Source organism: Octodon degus, unplaced genomic scaffold (genome assembly GCF_000260255.1).
Source record: "Octodon degus isolate 3935 unplaced genomic scaffold, OctDeg1.0 scaffold00287, whole genome shotgun sequence".
NCBI classification, from domain to species: Eukaryota; Metazoa; Chordata; class Mammalia; order Rodentia; family Octodontidae; genus Octodon; species Octodon degus.
In genome coordinates, this window is record NW_004524863.1 from 325,172 (window position 1) to 338,122 (window position 12,951).

General features: G+C 39.8%; 1 protein-coding gene and 1 non-coding gene across 2 annotated transcripts in view; one reads left to right on the top strand and one right to left on the bottom strand.

The window, feature by feature from the left end:
* Ptges3 (prostaglandin E synthase 3) overlaps positions 1 to 12,951 on the top strand; it is a 27,068-nt gene that overhangs the window by 13,094 nt on the left and 1,023 nt on the right. The window contains exons 2-6 of the mRNA XM_004647053.2: positions 5,403 to 5,516; positions 5,651 to 5,720; positions 6,334 to 6,432; positions 7,084 to 7,173; positions 12,196 to 12,258. Of these exons, the coding sequence (XP_004647110.1) occupies positions 5,403 to 5,516; positions 5,651 to 5,720; positions 6,334 to 6,432; positions 7,084 to 7,173; positions 12,196 to 12,258 (436 nt within the window). The remainder of the gene's footprint in view (positions 1 to 5,402; positions 5,517 to 5,650; positions 5,721 to 6,333; positions 6,433 to 7,083; positions 7,174 to 12,195; positions 12,259 to 12,951) is intronic.
* On the bottom strand, positions 2,333 to 2,434 carry LOC111814294. Its single transcript, XR_002819318.1, has one exon. It is a non-coding gene; the product is annotated as a small nucleolar RNA U13 (small nucleolar RNA).

Genomic DNA, 12,951 nt, shown 5'->3' on the forward strand with positions numbered 1-12,951 from the left:
CCCCATTTCACCATAGTGGATTTTATTTTTTAGTTTATGACATTAGAGTAAAGAACACCTACAACCTAGATACCTATGGGTAGCAAATACCATTTGCCAGAGCTGTGATTTTTGAACTTTTAGAGTAAATGATAATTGGACGATCATAGCCAGGTTTTGTGGTCCAAGCCATAGTGAATTGCACTTTTTCTTATATCTTATTGAACAGAAAAGATGAAACAAAGTATCCTATACAGAAATAACTACATGACAGTTCAAGATACATTACTTCAGTGGCATAACACTTGCCTGGCATGCTTGAGAATTTGATTCTTGTTGCCACAAAAGCCAAGGAGAAAACTGCCATTTTAAATTTTAGAAGCTGTTTTTTTGGCTATATAGGAAGTCAAATTCAAGACTTTGAATGTGCCAGGCAAACATCCTGCCACTGAGCTACACACTTCTACCCCATGTTGATTTTCATAAAGTATATTTTTTAGACATAAAATCAAGAGAATAATTTCCATATGCTATCTTACAGGTGCAGCACATACTGTGTGTGTGTGTGTGTGTGTGTGTGTGTGTGTGTGTGTGTGTTGAAAGTCTCACAGTTCAGGCTGGTGTGTGTTGTCTCAACACACAATGATCCTCCTGCCTCAACCTCCCAAGTGCTTGGATTATAGGCATGCATCACTGTGCTGTTCTAGGTGTTTGCTGTTATTTCTGTGGGTTACAGAAGACAGATGAGCTTGATGGCCACTTGGTAACATATTTCAGCAAATGAGATATAAAACCCTGGGAATTGGCATAGAAAAGTGAACACTTATTCCAAGATGCAAAATAATTAGTCTTACTTTGTGGGCATACAGATTGTTAAATAATACTCCTAGTGCTGTGCACATCCTAGAGTTAAGGGCAAAGCAGGGGCCTGGGGAGATGGCTCAGTGGAATAAGCGCTTCCCTGGCAAGCGCAAGGGCCTGAGTTCAATCCCCGGTTCCGCCAAAAAAAAAAAAAAAAAAAAAAATGGGGCTGGTGAGATGGCTCAGTGGTCTAAAGCACCTACTTAGAGCAAGCTTGGCAGAGTACAGGGACCGCGCCCAGCACCACATGCCAGCCAGCCCCGCCCCCTGGTGGGCTGAGCTGACCACGCACACACATACATAAATAAATAAAATTAAAAAAAAAAAAGGGGGGCAAAACAGAACCTTATAAAGAACTTCTTCCAACTTTCTTTGGGTGGGAGGTAGTAGGGATTGAACCCAGGTTCTCAGTTCTGAGCTAATCCCCTTATTTGAACATTTTCCTTTATTGAGTATAATGTTATGTAATACTAACTTAGACTTTTTAAAAAAGGAAAGTAGGGGCTGGAGAAATAACTCAGCAGAATAAGCACTTGCCTGGCAAGTGCAAGGGCCTGAGTTCAGTCCCTGGTTCTGCAAAAATAAATAAGGAAAATGATGCCAACTATTTTCTTGGCATATGACTATAATCCTACTCTGGGCAACTGAGACAGGAAGTTAAAAGTTAGAGTTTAGCTTGAGTGACTTAGTGACTTACCAAGAATATTTAGCTCAGTGTGAAGGTCGTAAATTCAGTCCTTAATGTAGAATGCCTCAGAAGAAGAAAATCTGGTGGACCATGAGTTAAATCCCCAATGCCACATACTAAAATTCAGTCAAAGTTTTATCTGTACTCATAACGTATTGTGGATTTTGTTATCATGGATTAAACCATGGCCTTGTACATGCTAAGCCTGTGCTCTACTACTGAGAAAATGGGGGAAACTGAATTAACAACACCTCGCTATCATACACTTGAGGACACTGTTTCGGAAAGAAAATGAAGTAGGAAGTAGTATATAGCCTATACATGAAAATGAAAAAGATTATAGATGACGAAGGTATGACAGCACACAAAAATAATCACCAAGGTAGGAAGATCTCATATTGGAAGCTAGTGGGCCAGAGAGATAGCCCAGGGGCATAAATGCCTGCCTGGCCAGCACAAGGTCCTGAGTTTAGTTCCCAGTACCAAAAAAAAGAAAAAATGGAGGCCAGCCAGGGCAAAGTAGACGTGTCCCCCATCCACCACCAAATCTGCTAACTAGGCTGGAGATGTAAACTCTTGGTCTGGGCTGGGGAGATAGCTCAGTAGAAAGGCCTGAGTTCAATCCCCAGTTCCAAAAACCTCTTGGGCTGTGACAGTTTTCCTGTCTCAGCCTCCCCAGTAGCTGTCTCTAAGGTAACTTGTCTGAAAATAAAATAAAAATTAAAAATGTAGCTTGTCTAGATATAGTATTACAAAGAAAGTTATCTGCCGTATATAGTGAGGTGTTGTATGGTTTGTTTTCCACATCAGACAGGTAATGTGCCTACGTCATAACAAGATTTGAGAAAGGCACATTTCATTCATACAGCATGAACACCCAATCATCATGCTTGTGAACCGCAGGATCTGTATTTCTTTTTTCTTTTCATATTTTTCCTGTATTTAGGACAGGGTCTCACTATGTAGATCAAACTTGTAGTGATTATCCTGTTTTCAGTCTCCCAAGTGCTGAGATCATCAGGCATGTGCCACCACACCCAGTCTCAGTTGCCATCTCAGCAAGCACACCTTGCAGACAGGGCCAGGACAGCACGCCAGGGATTGAACCTCTACCACTGACTTTCTTTTTCTTTCTTTTTTGTAGTACTGGGGATTGAACCCCAGACCTTGCATTTGACAGGCAGGCACTTATGATGCTGAACTATCTCCCCAGCCCTGTATTTTTTTTTGTGGGGGGCGGGCGGTGCCAGGGATTGAACTCAGGCCCTTGTGCTTGCCAGGCTGTATTTCTTTTTGAGACAGGTTCTTTCTATGTAGTGCAGGCTGGCCTTCATCTTACTTAAGTAGCCCAGGCTGCCTTGACTTACAGTGATCCTTCTGTCTCAGCCTCCTAAATACTGAGATTACAGGCATGTACCATAATGCCAGTAAGTGGTTTGCTACTAAATTAAATTCTCTCCCCTTTTTAAAAAAATTACTTTGATTGAGGATCTCCCTGAGTTTTTCAGGCTTTTTCTTTTTTAATGTATGTATGTGGTACAGGATCTCCCACTACCCAGCCTGGATTAGTAGTGGTCCTCCTATTTTCAGCCTCCCCAGAGCTGGGAGTATAGGCATGCCCACATGCCCAGACTTGTTGGGCTCAGCATGCCCCAGGGGCAGGGCTAGTACGGCATGTGGGATAGGGAATCAAGCCCTCGATATACAGTCTTTATTGCCAATGAACTGTGCTTGAATTTATTTGCTTTTTAGTGGGTATTAGCCATTTAAAATTATTTTTCTATGCAATCTGGGAATCAAAGGCTTAGAGTATACAGGGCTTAGAGTATACTAGGGAAATACTGTACCACTGAGCTATGTTCACAAGCCTAAAGCATAATTGTTTTTGAGACAATTAAGGTTCTTAATTAATTTGAGACAATTAAGGGTCTTGCTCTTAATTCATGCTTAGCCTTCAGCTCACTGGCCTCCTACTCCTGAGTGCCAAGATTGTAGGCATGCACACCATACTCTGTTGTTTGGTTTTGGTTTCTTTGAGACGGTGTCACCGTGTAGTTCTGGCTGCCCTTGAACTTACTATGTAGCCCAGGCTGGCTTGGATTCTTTTGTCTCAGCCTCCCCAAGTGCTGGGCTTACAGGTGTATATATACTACTACATCCAGCAGCCACACTGGTTGAAAACAATTTCTTTTTTTTTTTTTTGAAAACAATTTCAATAGATGGTTTGAGTTCAAGCCTCCAACAATATGAAGAAACAAATAGTAACAATACTAAGGAAAAAGCAAATATTATAGGATTCGGGCACGTGAGATGGCTCAGTGGTCTAAAGCACCTACTTAGAACAAGCTAAGCTAAGCAAAAGCACAGCCACCTCGGTTCAATCCCCAGCACCACATGCCAGCCAGCCCCGCCCCCTGGTGGACTGAGCTGGCCACACACACATACACACACACAAATAAATAATTTTTAAATAAATAAAATTTATTGTGTGTGTGTGTGGCCAACTCAATCTGCCTGGGGGTGGGGCTGGCTGGCATGTGGTGCTGGGGGATTGAACCTCAGTCCATGTGCTTTGCTTGGCTTAGCTTGTTCTAAGTAGGTGCCCTAGACCACTGAGCCATCTTACCAGCCCCTCTTCTAGTGTATTTTAGATACAGGTACAGAAGAATAAAAGATGAAATTGTAAAAAAATTAATTCTTGGGCTGGAGATGTAGCTCAGTGGCGTAAGTTGGCTGCCTGGCAATGGCAAGTGCAAGGTCCTAAGTTCAACCCCCAGTACCCCCCCCCCCCAAAAAAAAGGCCTGAGGATGTAACTCAATGCAAAGGTCCTGGTTCAATCTTTAATACTCTTCCCAAAAAAAAAATCCTTAGCCAGTGGTGGTGGCATATGCCTATAAATTCCAGCACAGTGGACAAGCTGAGGCATGAGGATTTGCAAGTTTGACCCCAACCTGGGCAAATCAGCAATTTACTTGAGATCCTGTCTCAGAAGAGCAAGTGCAAGTGGGATGAGGTGGAAAATTCTTCAGTGGTGGATTACTTACTTGTGGGAATCCCTGGGTTCAATCCCTACTATAAGCAGCAATAGTGAAAGGGATAGGGAATATTAAAGCTCATTGCAAAAACTTGCATTTATTTCTAATATTGCTGCTCTTTCCAAAAGAGGCTTTAATACTTTATTTTTTTTTTTTAATTTTATTTGTTTGTTTATTTTGTGTGTGTGGCCAGCTCAGCCCACCAGGGGGCGGGGCTGGCTGGCATGTGGTGCTGGTGGATTGAACCAGTCCCTGTGCTTTGCTTGGCTTAGCTTGTTCTAAGTAGGTGCCCTAGACCACTGAGCCATCTCACCAGCCCCGGCTTTAATACTTTAAATGTAATAGTTACTGTGTAAAAGTTAAGTTTCTGTTTATTTTATTTTATTTATTTATTTATTTTTAAATATTTATTTATTTTTATTTATTACATTTATTTATTGTGTGTGTGTGTGGCCAGCTCAGCCCACCAGGGGGCGGGTCTGGCTGGCATGTGGTGCTGGGGATCGAACCGCGGTCCCTGTGCTTTGCCAAGCTTGTTTCAAGTAGGTGCTTTAGACCACTGAGCCATCTCTCCAGCCCCAGAAAAGATCTCTTTTTTTTTTTTTTCTCGGAACTGGGGATTGAACTCAGGCCCTTGTGCTTGCCAGGCACGCACTTATTCTACTGAGCCATCTCCCCAGCCCAAGTTTCTGTTTAAATAGTAGTGAAGAGCCTAAAAATAACCAGTACTATGTAGTGGAATAGCACAATACATTACTTACACCCTGCACTTTGGAAATTATGTAAATATTCAGTTGGTGAACTTGAATTTGACTTTGTCTTACTTTTCTCTTTGTAGGCAGCCTGCTTCTGCAAAGTGGTATGATCGAAGGGACTATGTCTTCATTGAATTTTGTGTTGAAGACAGTAAAGATGTTAATGTAAATTTTGAAAAATCCAAACTCACTTTCAGGTAAATTTACTGTTTTATGTAATTGAGTTTAAAATCTTATTTCAGAGAACTAAATAATCTTAGGGGGTTTGGGGTTTTTTTTCTGCAGTTACTACTAGTCTTTGAAGAAACTTACTACTTTTTCTTTTCTACAGTTGTCTTGGAGGAAGTGATAATTTTAAACATTTAAACGAAATTGATCTTTTTCATTGTATTGATCCAAGTGTAAGTAGTCTTAATGTTTTAATCCTGATTTAAATGTGAGAAATGGACATACTTGAAGTAATTTTTAGCAGTAATTTTTGCTTTAGCAATTCAGAACCTAGCTAGATTTACTTATGCTTTGTAACATCTTTCTCTTTTCTCTTCATATTCTCTGTTCTTGTTATTACAGTTTGGACTCACAGCAGCAAACTTAAGACTTATCTAAGAATCTTTTAAGGCATTTTGTGTTTTTAAATTTGCATTTAAATTTTTGAAGGTATTCTGTTTACCTCATGCAGTCCAGTAAAGGATGTCAAGTTAAATGACAGTCCTAAGAAATTTTTTGGCAGTTGAAAAGTTTGAAAATTTTAAGAGTCAAGGGTCTAGTTCTTTTAGTCTAGGGAAAATACAGAGCAAAAATTCAGAAAAAGAGAGCCAAAAGCCAAGTAGAGCAGCACATACCACCTAACGCCACCTTCTTGGAGGCTGAGTATAAAGATTACAAGGTTCAGGCCAATTTAAACAATAAGCAAGACTGCCTGTCTAAAGAAAAATGAATAAAAGGAGAAGTAGGAAGGACAAATTATGTTCTATACTGTAGTGATAATGTGTGTTGTGGTGTTTTTGTTTTCAGGATTCCAAACATAAAAGAACAGACAGATCAATTTTATGTTGTTTACGAAAAGGAGAATCTGGCCAGTCATGGCCTAGGTTAACAAAAGAACGGGCAAAGGTATGTTTTTATCTTTTTTTAATGTTTAGTATTTCTATATTAAGATATAAAAAATACATTTGCTTGGATAAGAAGTACACTATTTTTATTTCATGGCTTAAGAGCTCATCATGTTCTCTTTATTTTTCTTCCTTTTAACAGAAATAACATCATGGTCAGAATTTCAGTCACTAATTGACATAGACTCTTTGCATTCAAGAGATAATGCTTTGGGGCTGGGAATGACCCTCACTGGTAGAGAGTATCCCTTTGCTTGCACAAGTTCTTGGGCTCGGTCACCAGCACCATAGAAAAACAGGGAGAGATGGACTGCATAAAATAATACTTTAATTTTGCTTACCTGTAACATAAGAATATAGTTTGGAATCAGTGAAAAAAAAAAAAAAGCATAATGTTCAAGTATCCAAGAATAGTTCCTACCAATAAATGTTTCAGAAGTTAATTTTAATAATTCTGAAATTTGAGAAACTACATGTTTACCATTAAAGTACTTGCTGGTTTCTATTTTCATGTGGGTGTTTTGGTTTTGGTGTGTGTATTTACGTTTTTGTGTGTGCTAATTACATGTCCCATTAATGGGTATGAGCCTGTAGTTCAAAAATATCTTCAAGTACAAGTTAATCAAAGGGTGATGTTTATATTGATCTGTAGCTTAATTGGCTTAGTGTGGACTTCAATAATTGGAAAGACTGGGAGGATGATTCTGATGAAGACATGTCTAATTTTGATCGTTTCTCTGAGGTAAGTTTTATTTTAAATGTATTCTTTAATCCCCTACCTCAGTGTATGCTTCTGTAGATTTCAATTGGTTTTAAGAACTTAATGGAATTCAAGATAATCATTTTATTTTTAGGACTATACTGATAACACCAAATGAGATCTTAGTAGTGATTTTTTTTGTTTTTTGAGACAGGGTCTCATTATGTAGTTAAGGCTGGTCTTGAACTTAATTTATAGCCCAGGCTGCCCTTGAACTCACAGTGATCCTCCTGCCTCAGCCTTAGTAATTTTATCATAAAGTTTAACTTCTTAAATGATCTTTTAAATTAGTGTTCAAAAAATAATAGGGCTGGAGAGATGGCTCAGTGGTCTAAAGCACCTACTTAGAACAAGCTTAGCAAAGCACAGGGACCGCGGTTCAATCCCCCAGCACCACATGCCAGCCAGCCCCGCCCCCTGGTGGGCTGAGCTGGACACACACACACACACACACACACACTAAATAAATAAACTTAAAAAAAATAAATAAATAAATAATAAATGATATTGAAAGGCAAAAAAAAACAGTCTGTATAATTAATCAGACTAGCTTAGCTAGTTCTAGGATTGAAACATTTTTCTTCTTTGGAGAATAAATCCAATGGTTGGCTTGCATTTTGTAGCTGTATCATTAGTAGAGATAAAACTTTTTAAGAATCGTAGTAAATTCATTCTGAGATGTGCGTAGGTTTTTAGTTACACAAAGTCGCCTAAGCCAGTGTGTGTGTGTTTCTACTTGATTTTTCTGAGGTGGTCTCCTGTGTAGTTTAGACTGTCCTTCACTATTTGAGATTCGACTCAAACTTGAGATTCTTCTGCATTATCCACTTGAGTGCTAAGATTAAAGGCATGTTCCACCATACCTGGTTAAGCCTATTTTCTAAGCTGTCACACGAATAAATATTGGCCAAAACAAAAGGAAAAAAATTTGATCTCTCCCTGTAGACAGAATTGTCTTTATATATACATGCTTGAGTAAAGCTGATTAAGAGGATATTACCCAGATACTATGATGCACTTCCCTAATCCCAACTCTGGAGGCTTAAGTAGATCACCAGGAGTTCAAGGCCAGCCTGATACATACTAGCAAGACTCCGTCTCAGTAGAATAGCCAAGTATTATGGTGGGGGTGGTACCATGTGCCTATAATGGGACAGGAGAATCACAGCCCATTTAAGGCCTGCCTGGGCTGCATTGTGAGTTTGAGTCCAGCTTGCACTACAAAGTAAGACCCTGACTCAAGAAAACAAAAAAAGAATATTAAGTTTAAATTACATATATACCTATAAAATCCATTTAAAAACCTGATTTCCTACTGGATGTGTTTTAACATTTGACTTGGCTCACACACCTTCATTTCAGTAAGAGGGAAGAATATTCAGTTTGACTCTCCTCACATGTGCTGTTTTTATGTAGTGATTGGTTTAACTGGATTGTGAAAGTTAGTACTATGCAGTTATTCATTTTTATTGTCCTACCTTAGTGTTTTTTTGTTTGTTTTGTTTCATACTGAGACTCTAACTCAGGACTTGCTACGCAGGCACGGAGCTAAATCCCTGGCCTTGGATTTTTATTTTTTATTTTTTTAATGAATTTTGGACAGTGTCTACAGGGTCTCACTACATAGCTCAGACTCTAGTGATTCTCCTGTTTTTAGCCTCCTAAGTGCTGGGATTAAAGGCGAGTACCACCACACCCACTCTTAATCACAGTCTCAGCTGGCCCTGGGGGCGGGGCCAGCACAGTACTCGAATGAACCTGGCCACTGCACTCTGCCTGAGCAGGTGCTTTAGTCCACTGAGCTGTCTGGCTGTAGTTTCTTGATTCCTTTATTTCTGTCTGTTGCTATTGTATGCTCAGCACCAGCATCATGCTACACATATTTTGGGCATTTTTCACTTTCAAGGAAACCTAAAAGCAGCCAATGCCATGTGTAATCCCAGCTACTTTGGATGTTGAGGGAGGATTTGAAGTCAACCAAGGCACACTTAAGACTCTTTCAAAATAAAAGGATTGGAAATGCATTTCTGTATTACAGCATTTGTCTAGTATGCAGGAACTTTTGGGTTTAATCTTTTGGGGGGACGGAACTGGGGATTGAACTCGGGCCCTTGTGCTTGTCGGGGAAGCACTTATTCCACTGAGCCATCTCCCCAGCTCTTGGGTTTAATCGCTTAATAAAACAGAAAAAAATATTCAGCAGTGTCTTAAAAGATAGGGATCCCGGGGCTGGTGAGATGGCTCAGTGATCTAAAGCACCTACTTAGAACAGGCTTGGCAAAGCACAGGGACCGCAGTTCAATCCCCCAGCACCACATGCCAGCCAGCCCCGCCCCCTGGTGGGCTGAGCTGGCCCCTCCCCACACTTAAATAAATAAATAAAATTTAAAAAAAGATAGGGATCCCTTTTGGCGGGAGTACTGAGAATCAAACTCATGATCTCCACTTGCCAAGCAGATGCTACTGTGGTGCTGAGCTGTATCCCTAGCCCAGTGGACATACTATTTATCAATTGCTTATGTTATTTAAAACTGGATTATAGGGCCAGTGAGGTACCTCAGCAGACGGGGTACTGGGATTTGATCCCTGGCACCGTGTGCCATGAAGGCCCCGCCCCCAGGCATATTGAGCCAGCCACCAGGCAAGGTGGCATCTACCTGTAGTGTAGTCCCAGTGCTGCAGAAGCTGAAAATAGGAGAATCACTACCAGTCCAACCTGCCTAGTAATGAGACTCTGTACCTAATACATTAAAAAATAAAATAATAAAACTGGATTGTGATGATTATGATTATACTACAAGGTTTGACTGGGGGTGTGTGTGTATGTTTTCTGTGGTGTAGTACTTGAGATTAAACTCAGGGCCTTTGTGTTGAGCTACATCTCTCTACCCTATTTTATTTTGGCCTAATATCTCATTGAGTCCTTAAATGACCATAATTGAGTTCAAATTGGTGATTCTCCTGCCTTAGTCTTGTAGTTGGAACTATAAGCATGTATATTTGATTGGGAATTTTGTGTTTTGCTTAATGGTGCTGGAGATCGAACCCAGTGGGACCTCATGCTGAAGAAAGCCCTCTACCAATGAATAACTTCCCCAGCCCTTTTAAATTGCTGTTAATTGATATAAATAACACTTGTTTGAGATCTGTTTGAGCTTAAGTGCATATAGCACTGTTATTATTTACTAGAAGTACAGCAGGTCTCGAACTTAATAAAACTAGAAAACTTCATACCCACCAACCTGAAACTTCTGGGGAAAGCCCTCCTCAATTACTGTTGTACTTTGTTTCTATGCATTTGGATATTTTAGATGCCTCAAAACAGTAAATAAGGGCGAGAGAGAGAGCTCAGAGGCATAAGCACCTACCTGGCAAACACAAGGACCCAAGTTTGAACCCTGGCCCTACATGCTATGCGGTCTCGGCCCCAGATCCCCAGGCATCCACAGTGTGGCCCCTGGAACCGGGTGTGGTGGTGCAAACCAGTAATCCCCCAGCACTTTGGAGTTTGAACCAGGAGGATCTCAGGGAGTTTGAGACCAGCCTAGGGGCCACAAAAGTGAGCACAAAAGCAAGCCAGAACTGCATAGTGAGACCCTGTCTCTAACAAAAAACAGTACAGTTTTGTGACAATGGGCTTATTTCTCTTAGGTGTTTCCACAGATGTTGATGTTATTGCAGAATCCAATGTTGTCATTTATCTTGCCCCATTACTGAGCACTGGGTCTAGAGCCTTCACACTGAGCTACATCCCCTGCTCTTTTTAAATTTTCAGACAGGGTCTTAACTAAGTCACAAAATCCGTGGGCGGGGCTTAAACTTGGGCTCCTCCTGCCTCATATTGCCAGAGTGGTGTCATTACAGTCAGTGTTATACCATTCCTGACTTGCTCTTTTTCTTTTTTTTATTTATAAAGTTGAGGGCCAGCCAGATGGCTCAGTGGACTAAGGCACTTGCTTAGGCAGACACAGGAATGTGGAGGGGGGATTTGATCCCCAGCCTGCCGTGCTGGCCTCACCCCTGGGGCTCGCTGAGATGGGTGAATGAGACTGGGTGTGGTGGTGCTGGTGGTGCGCGTTTATAATCCCAGCACTTGGGAGGCTGAAAAACAGGAAGGATCACTATGAGTCTGATCTGTTCAGAGAGACCCTGTACTAAACACATTAAAAATAATAATAAAGCTGTGACTAAATGGTTTTATTTTTTTTTAATTTAAATACTATGGAAAAACTTTTTAACTTGAGATAAATCCTTTCCTGTTTTGTTTACTCTCTGGTTACCTGTGTCTCTTTAATAATAACACATCCTTTTTAAAAAGCAGCTAATGGTGTCTTGGGCTGGGGAGATAGTTCAGTGGAATAAGCACTTGACCTGGCCAGCACAAGGACCTGAGTTCAATCCCCGGTTCTGCAAAAAAATAAAGAAAATAAAAAGCAGCCAAAGATAATAAATTAGTATTTTGTGTAAGTTTGCTGTATTAGTCCTAATTTATTGTAGGTATTCAGGCTACTGTCCTCAATGTATACTTTTGAATAACTTTTTGTGTTTTAACTATTATTTGGCTTTTGATGTGATACTCAAGCCATTTTTACAAATTAGCCATCTCAGAAGTATTTGCTTTAAATCATTTATTGACTTGCACATTTAAAATTATAGTGAAAATACTATAATATACATGAAAAGACACAAAACCTTACAACTACACACAGGTCCTGTTTTTTCACTAAAGGTAACCACTGTTCAGAATTTTTATGTTTAATTTATCATAGATATCTTGCTGGGTGAATATACTAACTTCACTTTTTGTTTAATTTTCCATGTGTGCCCAGGATTTTTAATAATTACCTATAATATACCTCTTCCAAAAAGAGAGGTATATAAGTTTATTTGGTAATTTTTGTTTGTTGAAATCTACAGCAGACTTGAATGTTCAGGACTTTGCAACCTAATAAAAAAGGCTTAATTTAACATCATTTTAAAAACTAATTTTTACACTTCAAATAGATGATGAACAACATGGGTGGTGATGAGGATGTAGATTTACCAGAAGTAGATGGAGCAGATGATGTAAGTCTATAAATTCTGTTTTCTCTTTACTTTTATAGAAACAACACATTTATAAGTTGTTTTATATAGCTCAAAGGTTGATGGGGCACTTCTTTTTTTTTTCCTAAATATTAAAATGTGCCCATGTTTAATGGGAATTGTGTTTATGTATTGTTCCTAAAAGAGAATAAATTTTATAAGAATCATTGCAGAAAGACAGCATATCTTACTCTGTTAAGTTAAAGGATTACTTTGACAAAAACAAGTATCCCAGCTCCTGGGAGTCTGAGGCAGGAGAATCATTGTGAGTTAGTGGCCAGCCTGGGCTACCTAGTGAGTTCAAGGCCATCCTGAATTAGAGCCATATCCTGTTTAAAAAAAAAACAAAACAAAAATAGATAAGTCCAGCGGGTATAGCTCAGCAACACAGGTGCCTCTCTGGCAAGCAAGCACAAGGTCCTGAGTTCAATTTCTGATACCAAAAAAAAAGACAACAGGTTTGTCAAAGTGTATAATGAAGAGAGTGACATTGTGAAACTGTAAGAAGATAACACTAAGTCATTTTCTTGTTACTGCGCTCTCTGGCATCCTGTTTTTACATCTTCCATAAAAATCATTTAATAGGGGGCCAGGGAGATGGCTCAGTAGAATAAGCGCTTGCCTGGCAAGTGCAAGGTCCTGAGTTCAATCCCTGATACCGCAAAAAAAAAAAAA